The sequence below is a fragment of the Drosophila ananassae genome, chromosome XL, assembly GCF_017639315.1.
Source record: "Drosophila ananassae strain 14024-0371.13 chromosome XL, ASM1763931v2, whole genome shotgun sequence".
NCBI lineage: Eukaryota > Metazoa > Arthropoda > Insecta > Diptera > Drosophilidae > Drosophila > Drosophila ananassae.
In genome coordinates, this window is record NC_057931.1 from 9558104 (window position 1) to 9577885 (window position 19782).

The window sequence follows — 19782 nt, forward strand, 5'->3', positions numbered from 1 at the left end:
CTGCCCTTAAAAATAACAAATAAATAAAAACAAACACGAAAACGAAACAATTGTTGAAAGCAGCTGCTTAAAAATCAAAACGAAAATAAGAAAACAAAAAATGGAAATAATAATTATATACCAGTTGTGAACAAATTATATTTACATAGCGTATAAAATAAATTGCATAACAATTGATTAAAATATAAAAACTAAAAGTGTCTTTTATTTAAAGGGGGGATTTAAAAGAAATTTAGACTAATATCTAGTAATTTTTCCAAGTGTAAAAGCTTTTGAATAAATTCAAAATTCGCGGGCTTTTCTAAGGATATACCAGGATAGTATATCGATAGGTTTTGGTGATAGTATATTATTTCTAAAAAATATATGTATGTTTCCTCCAAAATAACTTTCCAAAGACTCAAAATAAATAAAGTGAACCGCTTTAACCTTTAAAATATTTAATTTAAGCGCTTAATTTTACAAAAACCTATCGATAAGTGTAGTATATTTTTCAGAGTCGGTATTTAAGCAGACCAGAGGCAGGGTGGCCACATCCTTAAGGCCCGAACGACAGTCTGGCAACACTGGCGCGAGGCCGAACTTTGCTGTCCTGGGGAAAATTCGTGAAAAACTATCTGCCGATTTTTCGGTGGCCATGCCCGTGATTACCAAATAATCCGGACGGACAGCGGACATGCTGTTCCTCATTGACGGCCCGTCATAAGCCGTTCTCCACCAAATAGGAAACGAAACTGCTAAAGCCAAAAACCAAAGCGTTTTTGCAACCGCTGGACCCGTAGTAGAGTCAGAGTCAGTGTCCCCCCAGAAAAATATGACACCGTTCGATGATTTCGTTTATTTGATAAATCATGTTTTGTTGGGCGAGGAGCCGGTAAGTGGAGAGTATATTCCTATATTCTTTATCCCAATAATTGGTTCTATTTGTCAGCTTTGTGACAAAACATAAGGCAGTCACTGTTTTTTGTTGTCTGAGAAATTCTTATTGGAATTAGAAAGAATGGGGGGCTTTAAATCCATTTTCTTGTATTAAGTTGTCTCTAATATTACTTCCAATCGGATGTGTAGTGTGGGGTCAACTATATATAAGAAGAATTTAAGGGGTAGCAGGTGATTATGGGTATGGAAAGGTAGATATTCATACCCGGTACTCCTCAGACTCTATAATAGATGGTTTTTATGTCCTATAGGTCTTTTCTATATTTATTTCATAAGGATTCTTATTTAACACCAAGCTATGAGAGTTTATCTTATTGTCTATGTGGTTTTTGTTTCAAATATAAGCTTTACATCCTAAAAAATGATATGATACCCGGTACTTTTGCCTAGAAATAGAAGTTATGGACTTCTAAACCCTATTTTTATAATCTATAAAGTAAAATATATCCCTTTATAGACCATTGAAGACTTTATACTGCTGGTGGGCACGCTGGTGGCCTTCATAGCCTTCATACTTTGGTGTTGCTTTCCCATCCAACCCAAGGTAAGTCCATAATTTCTTAAAAGTAATAATAATATATCGAATCTGACCATTAGGAACCGGGACCGCATCGCCAGTTTACCTGCAAAATCATCCAGAATCCCATCAAGGCCTTCGACGCGGCCCCCACCACTGAGGAGGCGGCCAATGCGGCTGGAAGTAGCTCGACCTCTGGTGCCACCGGAGGCAACACCTCCAGCTGCATGCAGTACAATGGCAGCTCCTCCAGCGGTAGCTACAGCAAAAATGGCACCGTTGCCATGCACAACTACTATGTCAAGAATGGACATCACTGCTGCACCTAATTGTGGGATGGAAGTCCCATCATCATCATCGATAGCACCACCACCATCACCAGTAGTATCACTAGCCATCGCCCATGTCCAAGGCTGGGCGATGCTGCTTAGTTATCGCTGCTCATTGTGGCGCTTTGATCCTTGCTACCATTTAGAGAGCACAGTCATCCGTATGCGGCCAGCATATCGATTAGGATTTGTGCCAATTGGTTCGAAGACAGGTTGTTAGGCAGCAGCTGAAAGCTGTAACAGGCACATTTGAATTGTAATTGCTCAGACTGATTTGTTTACGGAGGAACAGGATGATCAGGCGGAACAGGAGGAGGAGGAAAACAGGCTTGCAGGACAACAGACACACACACACACTTGTGTATTAGTTTCTAACAGGTTTCTAAAACTTGTGCGAGATGTTGTATTGTGTTTTTTGTGTGTGTATTGATTTTATAGAGATCAGAATGCACACTCTAACTCTTAAGTACTAAGCACGCGTGGCAGCATCTCTCTCCTAACTTCCAATTTCCCCCCCTTTTGATCCCGATTCGATGCCGAAATATTCCAAAAATCCAAGACATTTTGCCCACAATGCGAGTGAGCAAACAAAACAAGAAACAAAAACGATTTAATCTCCCATAAATAATAATATATATATATATAAATATCTCTAAGATACACACCAATGGATTAGAATAGTATTTTTTTCCTTAAATCGCTATTGATTTTCTTTATAATTGCTAATTAATAATTGTATTTGTATTTGAATTAATTGTTCGTCATGTGTAAAATGTGTGTGGTGTATATTTATTGTATGTTAGCCGATATTTGATCTCATTTAATGATTCTTTTGTGTGTTTATTTTTTTTGTGATGTATAACTCCAAGATAATTCCGACAACACACTCCATCACTCCTCCACTGCGCGTAGGGCTTGTAAATCCCTCTAAAAAAAAAAAAACAAAAATATAAAATACAAGAAAGCAAAGTGAAAGCCAATCAAGGTGTGTGTTTATATATATATTATAAGTATCAGGTGGGAAGGAGACCTTTGCAGCCAATCAAATTCCACTCGAGAGTGCCCCACTTGAAGAAAAAAAACCAGCGATTTGATAATATTTGTCTTAGAATATATTTATAAATTAATAACAATGGTATCAATGGGTGTCATTATCAAGGGTTAACAAATATTTCCTAAAGGTTACTCATACAGCGGAATATCAACAGATCGTCTTTGTAATTTTATTATATTTTCTTTGTTTTTAATAGATATTTTATGATTTTATTATATTTTGTATTTTAAGGACCCTCGGCAGGAAGATGTTTTGTGTTTAATTTGGCGGGCACTTAGTATCTTAACTGCTAGTATCTCGTTTTGGGCTTTGGCAACGTTTCTCGGTTCAAACATTTGTGGATCGTCCTACTGGCTACTGGGATATATATATATACATGGATATACTATATATATACTATATATATACACTATATACAATGCTGTCGCTGTTATCTAATCTAAACCTAAAGAAGACAGTCTTACGTAATAATCAAAGCGTAAACTATTCATATAAAAAACAAACAAAAAAAAAATATATATATATAAGAATATATAATAATATATATATAGAGGATAATCTCCTGGTGCCAGCACCAGTATTTCTTTCTTTTTTCTAGTTTTGTGGCCAGGACTAACTGCTGCAGACGCGTGGGAAGAAGACATTCATTTCGATCAGGATCTGAAGGACTATGAAGACGGCGTAGACCGAGAAGAGGGCCACGCCCACTCGCTTGGTGAGGCGATAGCCGCTGAAGCTGAGGATGACGAACAGGGCGATGGTGGAGATGATCAGGATCAGGATATTGTACTCGATGCCCTGGGTGCCCACCTGCTGGGGCTCTCCGCTACTGTAATGGATGCAGTTCTTGATGAACCATGGCACGCCCAAGGACAGCAGGATGGCCAGCGAATTGGCGCCCAGCGAGTTCGAAACTCCAATACCATTTTCACCTAAAAATATATAATTTTTTATTAAATAATTATCTTACTTTTCAGGTTAAAAAAAACTCACCATTCCTTAAGGAAATTAAACTAGAAACTGCCTCCGGCATCGTAGATCCTGCGGCCAGGAATGTGAGGCCCATCACAATGGTGGGCACATGAATAGCCACACCGAAGGCCGTCAACATCCAGACAATCAGATAGGCATTGGCGCCAATGCACAGGATGCACATGATGAAGGACAAAGGATACAGGCGACGGTACTTCATGGGATGTGGAATCACCCAGGACAGGGTGAACTTAATAGGGAAGACGAAGATCCACCAGAACTTCATGAGACAAGTGGCATCATGGGGATAAACATAAATGCTCTGCGGCATATCATCCTCATCGTCCTCGCCATTCCCTTTTAAAAATAATATAAATTATAAATAATATTTAAACAAAAAAAATATTTAAAGAAAAAGAAACCTACAGTGCTTGGGATGCGTGAGATTGGCAGTGGAGGACATGGATGAGGTATTCTCCGGAAGGTTAACCACAAAAAGACCATCTCCTGACAGGGGATCCTTCTTAAGAGGCAGCTGAGCCTTGGCACTGTTCTCTGGGGGTTCCGTGAGGTCTAAAAAATTGTTTAAAAAATAGTTTTTTGTTAATTAAATATAAACTAAAAAAGAAAAACCAAACTCACCATATCGCGTTGAGAAACAGCAGTTCATACGATCCTCAATAAACACCCGAATCGCTGGCATAAACTTGTTATTATTGAAGGTAATCAGATAGTAGAGCACCAGAAATCCCATCATAATGCAGGACTCTGTGAAGGATATGCTGCCGCCCCAGGCCAACACCAGCAGGATAATCGTATTGAAAATATAAATAAAACAATCCCTGGCAATGGGCCACCAATCCAATTGTACGGGCTGGAAATATTGGGTATTCCTTGAGATTAGTCACTAGTCATTGAGTTTATAATTCATAAATTAGTTATTCTTATGGTGCTTTGATTAGGAACGGTCTTATCGATCGGGGTAATTTACAAAGTACTTTGAATATGAATGGAAAAGATTATTTTTAGAAGAGTATGTCATTGAATATCAACTGATACGATGGAAGGAAGTGTTTGTCTTTTCAACTTTTCAATTTCTGATTGGTTTATCCTTATTATATGGCTATGATTCATTTACAAGAAATGTCTAAACTCTAGACTCTTAATGACTCACCTTTTCAATAGCCAGAGCCGCTAGTCCCGCCACTCCCAGGGTATTGAACATCAAAGATCCGATAATCGTCCCGAGACCCATATCCGAATCCAAGATCAAGGTACTAATGGTGTTCGTAAAGAACTCTGGCATGGAGGTGGCTGTGGCCATAAAAGTGGCAGCTGCCACATTCTTGGACAGATGCAGATCCTCGCAGATGCACTCGACCGTGGGCAGGAAGTAATCATTGCAGATGATCGCCAGAAGGATAAAGAAATAAATTGCAGCAAAAACGTGCAAGACAACCCAGCCCTGGCGAAGTTGTTCCACTGTGCAGGAGTAAATAAATTAATTAAATTAAGTATTAACTGATTAATAAAACAATAAACTATTTCCCTTTACCACCAAAGGGATCTAAGCCGCCTCTACCCCCAGATCTCCCAATCAAAAAATCACTTGGCAATGGATTAGATATCGATCCCCCCACTACCTAGTCAGTCATTCCCTAATTTTAGGTCTAAGCTTTTAGTTCATATGGGTATATATTTTTCATTTTTCTTCAACCAGTTGTGAAATCTTATCGGCTCGGGGGCTCTTATTAAAATCTAGACCCGTTCCCTCCACAGATATCGCCATACATCTGGGTTGTAAGTGGTCTGTAGTGTGAATGCTATTCAAGTTCAAAACCGATAAGACTTTCCCAAATGACAGTCTCGCGTGTCCGTTTGTCCGTGTGTCCGCTTGTCCGTGTGTCCGTGTGTCCGCTTGTCCGTAAGTAACTCCTCCAATCTCCTGCTTTCTGGTGATGACTCTATAAACAGACTATGCAGGCGTTACTGCCTGATTTATTGGCCATTGAATTGGATTCTTATCAGTTTTGTGGTAAACTGATAGCCAAGCAGGAAAGACATTGGGCCAAGACAACGGACATGCGGACAAGCGGACATACGGACATGCGGACATGCGGACACACGGACAAGTTCAAGTTCATCCGGTAATCCGGTAGTTTAGGTCATCTTATCTATAAGAAATAAGGAACTTACCCGTGAATAGGTCGGCGAACTCGTCCATGGGGGAGCCCTCATCTTCGCCAGGACACGAGGCACGTGGCAGGATGTCCAGGAGTAGCTGCTCGTCAAAATACCGTAAAGATGTCTCCAAGAAACTTGTCTCGTTGCCAGCTGGAATCAAGAAACCAAAAAAAAAAAACAATTAATCAATTTGTCATCAGACTTTTGTGAGATCTTATATCTCAAACCTGGAGTCTTTTGGAAAAATCAGCGGAACGATAAGATTAAGTTTCAGAAAAAAGCACAAAAACGAACTGAAATCAGACTGACATCGCAATCAAAATCGAATAATCAGGCAATCATTAGATATTTTTGAAAATCAAAGGGTATATTCGACTATAGAATCTGTTATTTTTTGATTAGTTACATTATTTCTCATTTAAAGTGAAATTTATTCAAAGAGATACTGTCTTTTAAGTTTAAATATATTTTTCATTATTCATTTAAGTGTTTAACTTATAGTTGAGTTAAAAATTTATAGCCTAGACACCTTTTTTCACCTAATTCTAGCTTTTATTTCCAGTTTCATAACAAAATTATCACTAGACATGAAAATAGAACAGAAATCTCTAAACGTGAGTGGGATATTATGAATATTACGATTTAATCTGCTTGGAAATAATATTCATTTTGTTGTAAATTATAAATATTTAAATATATTAATATATTGCTTAAAAGATTTACTTTTTTTTTGGATTTTAAGTAACCAGTTTTTATTGGTAAAGTTTTAAAGGAAAAAAAAACTAAATAATTGCTTAAGAAATCATTTAGAAAATAATATAAAAACTAAATAAATTAATAAAGCTCATTTCTACAACTGCCTATCGATTTTAATCGAGGTTTGGGCTTAACTTAATCGATATCTTATCGATCTTAATCGATATTTGCTTATAACTTTTGAAAGTTAAATTTCTAGAAGACTTAAGAACCTAGTTTTAGAAAATGCCTATCGATTTTAATCGATTGTTGCTCTCAACTTTCGAAGATCTAAATTCTAGAACCATTCTAAGAATTCTAAGAACCTTAAAGTTTAAAAAGAAATGTAAAAAAGAAGAGTCTACTTGGAATAATCTCTAAATGATCGATATAAAAAGTTATAGCCCTCTAATCTTTTGAAGGCATTTTTGGATAAATGTTCGTGGGATCATCGTTAGTCACAGACACCGTTTAGTGACTATTATGATTTCATTATAATTTCTGGAGTTCGCACGAAAAGCCATAAGGCCCAGAACTCGGAAAAACAAAAACATTCCATACCGAATCGTGGTCAGATAACCAATTATATAGCCGTTTGGCTGCAATTAAGTCGGATGCCAGTTAGCTGTGAGTTCTGATTGGCAGTAAATTTGATTCATTTGGAGATTTTACAGTATTGTTGTTATTATTATATTATTATTTTTTTATTAAACCTGATACCAGTTTGTTTATATTTTGTTTTCACATTTTTGCCATTTAAGTTTTTAGCGGGAAGCAGCAATTGCATTGACGGCCCAAAATAAATCCGACAGTCATGGACACTTTGTACGACGACGATGACGCTCTGATGATGATCATTTGTTTATGTTTGTCTGGCTTTGTTTTGTGTAATTGTTTTATGATATATACCCCCCCTAGATTGTACTCCCATAGACCACAGGGTAGGAGGTTTTTCCTTATCGTACCACCTTACTTTTCATTGTAGAGTCCCCCATTCCTTTTTGGCAGGGTCGGGGCCGGACTTTTGGGCTCTTTTCTCGAGTCTCGGACTAGGGTCTGGGGGTCTGGGGTCTGTGGGCCAGTTTTGTTATCATTCATATCATTTTATACACCCCCTCATAGCCAGCCAGTTTGTCAGCCATCAGTACAAATACAAATACGAATACAACCATTAATTGCCAATGCCAGTCGCATTCGCTGGCATTTCGTTTTCACTTAACCAGGTTTTTTTTTTGTTGACCAAGTCCCTCTTCCCGGTAGAGAGATACTCGTATCAGCTCCATGTCGACATCTCGGGTAATAATATCACTGATAAGCTGATCAGGGGCACTAATTAATAATTTGTTTGTGATCACAAACGATGCGAAAACGTGATGCGAAAATTTAGATCGTACTTCGAAAAAGGGACTTGGAAGGGCTCTTTTTTTGAGGGCTTGTCCGTCTGTCCGTTGGCCTGTCCGTGAGTTTGGGAGGTTATAAATCAAATACTAAAGGTAAGAGCCATAACTTGCTTGAAACCTGTAAGATTTCTTAAAATATTTAAGAAAAACTGCAGAATCCTTTCATTTATGATGCCATGTCCGCGTGTCCGTTAGTTTGTCCGCGAGTTTGAGAGTCTATAGCTCTTATACTATAAAAATCACATTAAAACTTTCTTTTTTAAATTAAAACCTCTTTCTTTAACTTCTCAAAATTACTAATTTTTATAGAAATCTAAAAGAAAACAAAGCTTTAAACTCTCCTTGAGAAAATAAGGCCACTGCTGTTTTCTTTTTACAACTTTTAGGCCTTAGATTGAGTAAACTTTAAAAAAAAAAACTTGTTTTGAATTGAAATGGTTTTGGTTTCTTTGGTTTTTTTTTTTTTGTTGCTGAAGTGACGTCAGCAACCTCTTGACCCGATTTCAAGAAACTTCTTCTAAATTCACGTGCGAGATACGCTCGATGGCGGCACTTGATTTGCAATTGTTTCTTTTTTTATTAGAACTGTGCAACACGCAACTGTTGCAGCTGCAACATTGTTCACAATTAAATTGAATAATTAAAAAAATAAATATAAAAATAAAAAAAGAAGACAAAGCTGGGCGATCTTACATACTCCCTGCTCTCAGACCACCACTCAGATTCAGTGGGTCAGATGGCCGATTGAAGTTGCAACCACAATTATGGGCTTTCCACGCGCCACTTGCACTTGCCACTCGCATGACTCGCAATGAGACTCGCCGAGAAGAAAAGTCTTGACTAACTGGCTGGGACTAACACGGGGACTGGGATACCGACTTGGCATTGCATCTGGCAATGGAATGCAACTACCAACTCGGAGTGGCAAGTGGCAGAACGTGTCGCCGACTAGCCAGGGCCCCAAAGGCCCGAAGTCAGAGCCGAGCAAACGAGTTTATTGAACTTGTTTTTGGCCCGGAGACACACACACTAAGCACACACACACAAAACACACACTCTAAACACACTTTAAACAATTGCCGGGAAAAGTGAAGAATTTTCTTCAACCTCAAAAAAAAAAATAAATAAAAATAAGGAGAAAAATAGGTCACTGTCAGATACTATGTTTAGGGCTTTAAATAGAGTTTTTAAGTTTAAAAACTAATAAGTTTGAGTATAATAATATTAAAATTATTGTGTTTAAATATTATTTAAGAAGTCTTAGAGAGAGATCTTTTATAAAAATTCATTAAAAGGTTTATATTTTGTAATAAATTATAGGCAGTTACAAAAATAGTTCATAAATCATTTAGATCTCGTAGATCCTAGTCTATATATCTTATTATTATCCATAAAATAAATCAAAAAACTATAATTAAATTTCTAGTAAATATATAATTTCTCTAAGTGAAAAACGCTTATGAGATGCTTTTGGAAAACCCAGAGCTTCGAAAGCCAGCCCAGAGACAAAGTAACTCTGGCTCTGGCTTACTCGATAAAAACGTACTTGCGGAAATCGGGGAAATTTGTTTGTGGCTTAGACCCAAAGCCCTATTCGATCAGGGCTATATCGGCGATTAAGGGGGAAGGCCCAGACATAGCCCACAGCCCCAGACCTAGAGAGACCCCGCCCACAAAATACTATATAGTAGTTATAAGTATGAATCCAATGCGATCGGAAATATTGTGCAATTTTACGCTACCAAGGCCCATCGACTGCTTGGTAATCGATAATCGTCGAAGCTATGTTTGTTTTTTATTTTTATTTTTTGTTTCTTTGTTCCAATTACCCAAAGCCAGCGAGGGTAGCCAGAAGAGTTCCCATTCCACTTTACAGATCCCCCCCCCTTTTTGTAAAATGCAAATGCTAAAAAGCCTGGCTAATTGTTTGGTAAATACAATTTATTGGTTCGCCGCCAGTTATATGGCTATGAGCCTTCACTGGCCAACAAAACTTGGCTTTAGACCCACTGACCCAATTTATTTTTTTATCTTTAATTGTAAATAGGAAATGCCAGGCGAAGCATTTAATTCCAGAGACTCCAATGTGTAATTAAAACGTCCGATTAAATTAATATCCGATGCTAAGAGTGTCAATGGTTGTGAATTATTTGCAATTAATTTCTGTTTAATTTAGACCCCTATCTAGTACTTGTAGTAGGTAAATTGTAAACAAATAAGAATTGTATAAGCCATGTAGTTTTCAACAAAATAAGCAATATATCTTCATAATAATTTAAAGTATACCCTCGTTTAGTCGTGACTCCCCCACCAACATTTATTAAATAATTTTTCAGGAAAACTCGACTTTGTCCAACGATTACCGACACATGGCTATGACTAATAGGTACTAGATAATGCTGACTATATAATGGATAATCCAGAGAAGAAAAAAATTAAGAAAAATCTCCATTTCCGGTACCATGTAGGATGGTGTTTGTCTCACGTTGTTTACTTATTTGCGCCGGCAAAACAAAAAAAAATGATTTACAAAAAAATAAATACAAAAAAAGGTAAAAGAAAAATGATAGAGAAGCAAAGTGTAATGAAACTAGTTAGAGATAAATAAGTGAATAATAATAAAAATAAATAAATTAAATAAATAATGATTGTAATGCTCGAACTCGAACTTCAGCTCGAAGATGCTGGGAAAATACAAATAAATTACATTTTATTTAATTATGATGCGATGTTTGTTTTGATTCTTTAAATAGGATTCAAATTGTTTAGAATTTAGAATTCCCCTGGTGGAATGCCATTTCCTAAAAAGTGCAAACAAACGTCAGCAAACAGAATTCCTTTTCATCATTCAAGTGAAAAAATCATCGATTCGGAATTACCAACCATATGTATGTACTTATTAAATCGCATATCACATCTCATTTTGGGATCGCGGGGGATTTATAGATCTGGGATGAGGGTTTCCGTTTCCAAAGAATTAACCGGGAATCACCTGAAAATTGACTAACTGATCGTATAATACCACTATAGTTGTGTATTCTGCCACCGATCTCTGATCTCCGATCTTCGATCTCCGAACATTATGTAAGCCGATTATGGCGATGATTGTCTTGCCACACCATTATGATCATCATGAATTGGCACAAAACTCTAATTTTTTTGGCATTCGAATGGTTGTGAGGTGTTCCCGCCAAAACACAAAAAAAGTGTGAGAATATTCCTAGAATTCTGTATAATCCAGTTTTAGAAAAACATTCCTTTTTTTTTTGGAACCAACCAGAACCAAACATTTCCATTTGCAGAGAACTTGTTCTGGCCTATATTTGGGTTTGGGGTTTTAGGGGTTCAGCGGGTTATTTATTTATTTTATATTATTAATAACTAATAAATAAGGTAATTTATACATAAACCATTTTAGGATAATCCAAAAATAACGACTGCTTGGGAATTTCTTGGGAATTATGACAGACAAGATTCGGTATTAATTTTTAAATAAATACTCAGCCCTTATATAGATCAGATATTTTTCATAAAAACTATCTTTAGATGTTTTAGATTAAAACAAGAAAGGAAAGCTAACTTCGGGCGGAGCCGAAGTTGATATACCCTTGCAGTTCAGTCGCAGTCCGCTAGGTGGCGCCACCCATCTTATTTTATTAGATATATGGCGGATCGTTTATAGTCGGCCGATCCTTATGAAAATTGGCAGATCAGATTGTTTTCCCCAAAATAGAATCTGTACCAAATCCCATCTTTCTAACTTAAAAAACACCAAAGTTATGCCAATTTCGATCGTTCTATGACAGCTATAGGATATAGTCGGCCGATCCTTATGAAATTTTGTACACAAGATATAATAACGGTCAAATATAACATGTGTGGAAAGTCTCAACCCTCCAACTTAAAAAACACCAAAGTTATGGCATTTCCGATCAATCAGTTATATGGCAGCTATAGGATATAGTCGACCGATCCCGGCCGTTCCGACTTATATACTGCCTGCAAAGGAAAGAAGGGTGTGTGCAAAGTTTCAACTCGATAGCTTTAAAACTGAGAGACTAGTTTGCGTAGAAACAGACAGACGGACAGACGGACAGACGGACATGCTCATATCGACTCAGGAGGTGATCCTGATCAAGAATATATATACTTTATAGGGTCGGAGATGTCTCCTTCACTGCGTTGCACACTTTTGACCAAAATTATAATACCCTCTGCAAGGGTATAAAAAATAAATAAAATAAGCAAAGATCAACCTCTCAAGATCAAGTTCAAGTATTGCAGATGCCCTTGATTTCAGATTGCATTTTGTTTTTTGTAAATATTTTGTAGGCATTGTTTTTGTTTTAAAAAAGAATCTTGATTAAAATACTGTCAATACTAAAGAGCCATGACAAAAGCACATATTATAGTATCTATAGAGACGAATCGTAATACTACAAGTGGACATAAGAAATCCGAAAGGAAATTGAATTGACTTGCCCGCGATAATGGGGTGTATTGGGTAGAAATTCTAACTGCCACTTGTTACCCCCTCAGATAGTGTTGCGATTTGCTTAATGGCAGTATAGTAGAAACATTACACATATAAATAGTTATTGCGCAAAAAAAAAAAAGAATGATACACTTGAACTCGAACCGAATCAAAATCGAAAATCAGAAAATCCGAAAATCCTCATGCATGTACGGGCCATAAATCGCATGTATACTTTTTTATACGAATCCCCCCTTCCTTCGTAAATCACTGCCGGCCACTCCAGCGATTCTCCAGATAAGGCTAGTGTACCTATAAAACCCAGACCCCATTCCCAATTCCCCACAAAAAAAAAAAAATAAATAGAACATCAGATTTTTGGGACACATCCATCAGGGAGTCCTCGAAACGATAAAAAACGAATTTAATTGCCAAGGAAGCATCCATTTCCTGTCGAATATGGATAAGTGCTATTTGATTGATCGATCGATCCATAGATTTATTTATTTTTCGGCCCAACGGATGTCTCGTTAATTATATTATTTAATTAATTTTTTTTGTATAGAAATAAATTCATGAAAATATATAGTTCATAAAATGAAAGATTTATCTTTAAAGTGTACGATTTTTAATTTAAAAAGTGTTTATTTTAATATTTAAATGTAACTTACCCTTGGCTTCAGTATGGGTTATTAGGCTGCCACATAATATTAAGCCTAGGCCCAAAAAAAGGGCGCCAGTTCTATGCATTTTTTTAAATTAAAAATTTAAAATCAGATTTTCTAGGGCAATGGCTTGGCTTGGCAATGAAACGTTTAAAAAAACAAAAAACAACACGTGCTACTAAAAAAAACACTTGATTTTCTATTTATTTTTAAAAATAAAATAATTTTTTTTTTTTAGAATTTATTTTCGAATTTCGTTGGAAGACCTAACAGCCTAAATATTTAATATTTCTTTGTATCACACGCGGCGTATGCGCAACGTTTCTTTTACAAAATGGCCGACTCTTAGCTTCCGGTTGACCGTTTACCGTTACTTAGTGTTGTTGTTTCGATTTGAACCGTTTACGGTATTTGTCGGCTGCTGGCCTCCTCCGGCAAACCGCTTAGCTAGAATTGTATCGCACAACTAATTAAGTGCGACCAGCGTGCGCCCGTCTTAATAATAAACGTCGACAGCACCGTCAGCGTCAGCGTCAGCGTCGCCGTCGGCGTCAGCGTCGACTGAGGCAGCGACAGAGGCCCTGGCAGAGCGGGCAATTTTTTTTTTTTTTTCGTATTGTATTGACGGTTTTATAAAAGATATCTCTCTAGTAAGTCTAGTCAGTCACTTCACTTCAGTTCAGTTCACTTTACCTTTTTTTTCTCTTTAAAATTCTACCCAGTTTTTGTTTTCTTTCTTTAATCTTTACCTAAAGAGCTATATAGCGTATACTATATATCCGAACATTTGCGTATCGGTCGTTAAAGTTGGGGAAATGGGGAAATTACAAGGGGGTCTACACGAATGATACGGGAGATTCATTCAAAAAAAAAATAAAAAAGAAGGCAAACATTGAGGGGAAGACCCGGGTATTTTGCTTCACCAAAAAAGGAATTACTTGAAACTATAATTATTAATTCAGGATACCTATGTCACGGGTATTTCCAAAATGACTTGGCTATTATTTTTTCAAAAGTAACAAGGTAACAAAAGTAACATTTATTTAATCGAATATAATTCTTAGAGAACTCAAAAAATCAAGGCCTTTAAATTAAAGAGTATCTTGAAGTCCTTTAGTTACTAAGAAATAAAGGACAAGCGGACAGACGGACACACGGACAGTTATAAGAAGCTATGGAAAAAAGGGTTTAAAATCAAAGTTAATACAAAAAGGAGAAGAAAATAAGAAACCTTAGCTAAATATATATAGAAGTAGGCCCTTTGTGATTCTCAACTAACGGACAAGCGGACAGACGGACAGATATAGAAAAATCTTTATAAAATATATATATTTTAAGATATCCAAAATTAATAAAGAAGCAAAAAAGCAACTAAGATATGAAACTTTAAAGAAAACCTTCAAAAAAATTAGACTAGGAATAAAAATAAAAATCCCTAGGTATACCCTAGTCGATACCTAGTACATAGCACTACCTAAATGTCTGGGTAAGTTCTCCTCTCAATCTGACTGTGTGTGTGTAGATGTGGGGAGTCATTAATATACGAGTTACCGTTCTGATAAGAAGGAAAAATAACAATTGGCCCGACATTTTATCAATCTATCGGCAGTAGTCACTAACCGACCTGCCCGCCGCCTACTTATGTATATAAACATATATGTACAGTGCGTTTCATAAATTTAGCATAATCTATAATTACACTCTGAACTTGTTAAGAAGTAATAGTAAAGTAGGACTAGTTTACTGACTAACTATATATTTATCTCAAGTGTTTTTTTTACGAGCAACTATTCTCCACCTTCATTATTCCCGGATCAAGTGTATATATATATAGAACAATTGGTCTGGAAGGCTTTTCGGGGGCGTTGTCAAGTCGTAAATTAAAAATAAAAATCTCTATGCTGACAGAGAGTGTGTTTTGATCGCCGATAACTGATTCGATTCCCTAAATTACCGATTATTTAGCAAGTCTCGTAGCATTTTTATCGGGGATTTTGTTATATATTTTTCTGGATTTATTTTATTCACTTTACTTCACTAATAAAGTATTAATTTGGCGGAAAACATACCAGGACTTGGCGAAAATCATTTAGGTTAAGAGCTAATTTTCCATCAATCTTTCAGATATTTATTTTTTAGAGAATAATATGTTATATATAAAATTTTTTTGTTTTCTAATTTTAAACAAGTATTTATTTTCTTTTCTAAAAACTATTTTTAAAACTATTTCAAACTAATTAAAGAACCAACAGTAGACTAGACAAAAAGTTACCTAAAAATACAATATAACGTATACGCCTAGTATACAGTCTTCGTAAAAATCATTCCTGTTTTTAGAAAAAAAACTAACGACGTCATTTGTAGCAGTTTTTTTTATAGATTTGAAAGCCGCCCAAGGATTGTAAATAATAATTAAAAGTCGAAAAATCTATATTTATGAAGAGGCTTTGAAGTCTTGAAGAAATGAAAGAAAATAAAACGAAGAAAGTATTATCAGGCACTAATCAAATCAGTACGCTACTGAATTTTATTTTCAACTTCGAGCCCCCTATCCGGCGATATTTTCGGTGATTTTTAGACGTCATCGTATATACGTCGTTAACAATGGCGTAGAATTTTCGAGGCATGGCACCTGCCACCAGGAGTCCGATTATATATTGTCCGGTCCTATCGGAGTACATGGGTATATCAATAACTCTATGATAAGCTACTTTTTTATATATATTTCTTTTTTTTTTTTGGAAGAAAAGACTCCCTTTGTACTCGAAGCACATGCTTTTTTTTGTTAACTGATTTTGGGGTACTTTTCTTTAAATTTTAATGCCAAAAAGATAGTTGATTTTTTTGGTTGAAATTTAGGGTCTAAACATTGGACTTTAATGCTATTCGGGCGCCTTGGATCTGAATGGAAGTTTTCCAATTTTTTTTCATTTAGTTGTTATCTATCTAAGTCCAGTAATTACTTCATAAGTTATGAAAGATTCAGTTGTCACTCTGATATAATGCCTTAATAATCGTTTGTCCAAAAAAGCCAGTCAAGATCTTAATTGTAATTTAAGTAATACTTTCTATGACATTTAATTTCAAATAGATAAACATAAAGGCTTTAAAGCATTATAGAATCTTTTCTTTATAAGAAAATAGATAAATTGTTAAGATATTTATGGTTATTCTATTATAAAACTAAAAAGAAAAGTGAAAAAAGCCCATAATATGTTTTAAACCTAAAGTGTCGACAATAACTTTGCGCCTGCCTACAAAAATTAATCGATTTTGTGTTTTTATATGGGGGGCACTTGATTATTATTACTGGCTATAGAGTAATTAGTCCGAAAGCTATATAGTTCAGCTTATAATCAAACTTAATTAGAAAGGCGATTAAAGCCTTTTAATAATTTTTTCGGGAGCAGCAACCGATTAAGAACTTGTCTGACTTTTCATTACAAGTTTCAATTAAATCTAAAAAAAAAGTGGTATATATAATCGGTAGTGATGTCATAGAATCTGGTACGATTTCGATTATATTTCACTTTTCCTTTTTTTAATTTCTTTTGTTGCCAAAATGCCGGATAGAGGCGAAGTGGAGTGGTTTTCGCCGATTGGCGATTACCAATTATCAGGAGTCCGAGTCAATCCAGTGCCGGACATCGTAAGTGAGAGTTTGATCAAGATTACTGGCCACTCCACAGTTCCAGTGGCGACTTAGTCCTCTCAAGCACCCGTGGGCACGTCCGATTTCTTTCTAAATGTTTATTTTCTTTTTTTTTTTAAACTGTATCAGATCACCCACATACCGATGGCTCGAGGGGATAATAAATCGGCCAGTCCACCATTGGTCAGTTTTAAAGCGAAAAACCTAAAATCTAATCACTTTTGGACACTTCTTTAGAGCAATGTGGCCAAAGATCAGGGAGATGTTTAAGTGTCCATTTGCCGGAAGAAGACACTTTGCTTAGAAAAGTAATGGTATGTTTGATTTTCTTAAAGATTTTAGAGATTTTGGAGAGAAAAGTACTTAATAGGGAGTTAAAACTAAATATTTCATTAATAATTAGTTGAAAGTCTTACAAATTCAAGAAATTAAAAGGACAAACCATAACAATCTCTAGGGATCCCCAATTCTTGACAAAATCTACACAAGTGGTCGAAAGAAATTAAAAAATATATATGTCTTATCAATAATATAAATTATGGGAGTCCAAATACACGGGTGAATTACCAATGACAGCGTGATATTGAAGTATCTGTAGCTGCTTGATGTCATAACATGGTCTAATTGACGTCACCACCTTACTGATAGCTTTTTCGTCTGATCAGCGATAGATTTTATATAGATTTGCCATTATTTTTCCAAGGCATTTTTTTTCCACCTGCCCAACGAATCAATTAACTTGGCCATTTGCCTTAAATTGGAATTATATCAGTCGAAATATCATTAAAAATTTAAGTGAAGAGGTTATTAGTTACATACCTTTGTAACTTATTTCTTTATTAATGATTTTTCGACTAAACATTCTAAATAAAATAGTCAGAAATGTGATGGGATGCGCATGAAGTGAATATAGGTTCGTCCACGGCCCATCTCACTATATTTCCCACTATTATTTTAGCAATTTTGGATCCGAATCGAACAATTTGTTCAGAAGTGAGGCATACTTTTGCTCTCTCATGTCACAGTAGACATTATCGTTGAGTACTACTTCCAAAGTACAAGCCACCGCCAGGAACAGGATATAGGCGATCAAACAGATCCAACCGAGTGGCTTTCCCATCACGAATCTGGTGCACAGAAATGTTGAATAGATCACGAATACCGTGCAAAATAGCATGCCAGTGGTGAACATTATAGCTGTAGAGTCTATATAGACATGGTCCATCGAGATGAGATTCTTCAGGAACCAGGGAACGCCCAGACATATTAAAATATCAATGGTATTAGATCCGATAGCATTACAAATGGCCATAGATCCATATCCTGATAAGATATAAGAATTAAAATTAAATACAAATTTAGAAAATAATAGTTACCCTTTTTGGAGACAATATAGGAGGAGGCCACTTCGGGCACACTAGTACCGGCTGCCAATATCGTTAGACCCATTATAGAGTCCGGTATGCCCAGGTTATAGCCCACGATCGTTAGGAACCAGGACAACATATAGGATATGATGCTAATCCAAATTACGGACATGATCATGGACAGAAAATAAATGCCTCGCACACTGGGTATGGTTAGTGCAAAGATCAGAATAAATGGATACTTGAAGGCCCACCAGATCCAGGCCCAGCAATGAGCTCCTGGCTCCGGTTTTCCGCAAACGTGATCTCGAAAGGATTTCAATGGCTCCTCCTCTCGCTCCATCGGATCCTCGTCCATTAGCTCGGATTCTACGTGCATTTCTGGGAGTATTTTACTATAAATATCCGGTACTCAAGGAAAAATAGACAAGGACATACTGCGAATAGAGCCCTGAATCCTACGATCCAGGATGAGGGCGATCAGATAAAATATGTACATGATCAGTAGCACCATGGACTCGTACCACAGGACCAGAGAGTCCCAGAGAGTAGCCGTCAGAATGGCAATGGCTATGATATACCAAATACAATCTCTCGTCACTGGCCACCAATCAAGCTGGCTCTAAAAAGGATATATATTTCTGATATTTTAATAATTTTGTTGAAAAAAAACTATATAACTAACCGGTGGTGTAAGGATGCCACAAATAGCGGCAATTACCAGGACATTGAAAACGGAAGAGCCGACAATGGTGCCGATCCCAATATCGCCATGGGTGACGAAAGTTCCTATAAAGTTGACGAAGAGTTCCGGTGCCGAAGTGGCGGCTGCCAGGAAAGTGGCCCCCGCCACATCGTACGTCATGCGCAGGGCTGCGACGATGCTATCGTTACTATTCCGACAAATCCATTTAAAAAAAATAAATATAAATAAAAAATAAAATTAAAAATCGTACAAAAGCAAAGACGCTCCATGGCGGGAACTAAATAATTGTCACAAACGATAGCCAGGCCTACGAAGAGATAAATGCTGATTAGGAAAACACTGATGGTCAATCCGACGCTTTTCTTTCTCATTAGATTGGGAAACTCCAAGATGGCGGGCAATGTACAGTTGAGGTCTTGGGAATGCTTGTTTGGATTTCTGCCGCGATCTAAGGACATGCGAATTATTTGTAGCATACTTATGTGGGCAGCGTTGTATCTCAAAGAAAACAATCGATTAACGATATTAATTTATGTTTTTAAACTCTTTTACATATTTTTTTAAACAAAAATATTTAAATTCTACTTCCTAGTAGTTTTGGCCTTAATAATCAACCTATATCTTGTTATTTTTTTAATCCTTATCTTACCAATGACTTGGACTTCGTAATAGTGACCCTCCAACCCGAAATACATTGCTAACAAAATGAATGTAAAAAAAGGACTTTAAAATTTTGTAATTTTGATTAGAATGATTCGAACTAATGAGAATACTGCTTAGACAAGGCC

General features: G+C 36.4%; 3 protein-coding genes across 8 annotated transcripts; 1 reads left to right on the forward strand and 2 right to left on the reverse strand.

Moving 5' to 3' along the window:
- The first annotated feature begins 537 nt into the window (after positions 1–537).
- On the forward strand, positions 538–2765 carry LOC6504818. The gene is made up of 3 exons (XM_001966355.4): positions 538–874; positions 1397–1483; positions 1537–2765. Exons 1-3 carry the CDS (start codon positions 815–817, stop codon positions 1783–1785), a joined length of 396 nt encoding a protein of 131 aa, XP_001966391.1. The 5' UTR covers positions 538–814; the 3' UTR covers positions 1786–2765.
- A 36-nt stretch (positions 2766–2801) lies between these two features.
- Positions 2802–13747, reverse strand: LOC6504693 (sodium/potassium/calcium exchanger 4). Of its 3 annotated transcripts, none has more exons than XM_001966356.4 (7): positions 13276–13747; positions 6008–6145; positions 4986–5293; positions 4454–4685; positions 4238–4384; positions 3833–4168; positions 2802–3771 (listed from the first exon to the last, which is right to left on the reverse strand). In XM_001966356.4, the coding sequence occupies exons 1-7, from the start codon at positions 13352–13354 to the stop codon at positions 3452–3454; spliced, it is 1560 nt and encodes a 519-aa protein (XP_001966392.2). In that variant the 5' UTR covers positions 13355–13747; the 3' UTR covers positions 2802–3451. The 3 variants fall into 3 exon arrangements, with proteins under 3 accessions (XP_001966392.2, XP_044573129.1, XP_014759777.1); XM_044717194.1 differs by lacking the exon at positions 13276–13747 and adding an exon at positions 8828–8988; XM_014904291.3 differs by lacking the exon at positions 13276–13747 and adding an exon at positions 8824–8948.
- A 3762-nt stretch (positions 13748–17509) lies between these two features.
- On the reverse strand, positions 17510–19768 carry LOC6504692 (sodium/potassium/calcium exchanger 3). Of its 4 annotated transcripts, XR_001408317.3 has the most exons (7): positions 19644–19768; positions 19245–19442; positions 18974–19161; positions 18727–18910; positions 18298–18669; positions 17741–18244; positions 17510–17672 (listed from the first exon to the last, which is right to left on the reverse strand). XR_001408317.3 is itself a non-coding variant. In XM_001966357.4 (6 exons), exons 1-6 carry the CDS (start codon positions 19687–19689, stop codon positions 17871–17873), a joined length of 1362 nt encoding a protein of 453 aa, XP_001966393.2. In that variant the 5' UTR covers positions 19690–19768; the 3' UTR covers positions 17738–17870. The 4 variants fall into 4 exon arrangements, 1 of the variants encoding a protein (XP_001966393.2); XR_004310475.2 differs by lacking the exon at positions 19644–19768 and having other exon boundaries at positions 18974–19172; positions 19245–19373; XR_004310474.2 differs by lacking the exon at positions 19644–19768 and having other exon boundaries at positions 18974–19181; positions 19245–19370.
- Between the last annotated feature and the right edge of the window lie 14 nt (positions 19769–19782).

What these genes read in the sequence shown, in the direction of transcription:
- LOC6504693 (XM_044717194.1), bottom strand. Translation starts at nt 8,933, where the DNA reads ATGCGAGTGGCAAGTGCAAGTGGCGCGTGGAAAGCCCATAATTGTGGT. An exon ending in CGGCTCTGGCTATTGAAAAG is followed by an intron (nt 4,686 to 4,985) that starts GTGAGTCATTAA and finishes CAATATTTCCAG; the next exon opens with CCCGTACAATTGGATTGGTG. An exon ending in TTTAATTTCCTTAAGGAATG is followed by an intron (nt 3,772 to 3,832) that starts GTGAGTTTTTTT and finishes ATATATTTTTAG; the next exon opens with GTGAAAATGGTATTGGAGTT.
- LOC6504818 (XM_001966355.4), top strand. Translation starts at nt 815, where the DNA reads ATGACACCGTTCGATGATTTCGTTTATTTGATAAATCATGTTTTGTTG. An exon ending in TTTTGTTGGGCGAGGAGCCG is followed by an intron (nt 875 to 1,396) that starts GTAAGTGGAGAG and finishes ATCCCTTTATAG; the next exon opens with ACCATTGAAGACTTTATACT. An exon ending in GCTTTCCCATCCAACCCAAG is followed by an intron (nt 1,484 to 1,536) that starts GTAAGTCCATAA and finishes TCTGACCATTAG; the next exon opens with GAACCGGGACCGCATCGCCA.
- LOC6504692 (XM_001966357.4), bottom strand. Translation starts at nt 19,689, where the DNA reads ATGTATTTCGGGTTGGAGGGTCACTATTACGAAGTCCAAGTCATTG. An exon ending in CATGGAGCGTCTTTGCTTTT is followed by an intron (nt 19,162 to 19,244) that starts GTACGATTTTTA and finishes GCATCGTCGCAG; the next exon opens with CCCTGCGCATGACGTACGAT. An exon ending in GTGGCATCCTTACACCACCG is followed by an intron (nt 18,911 to 18,973) that starts GTTAGTTATATA and finishes TATCCTTTTTAG; the next exon opens with AGCCAGCTTGATTGGTGGCC.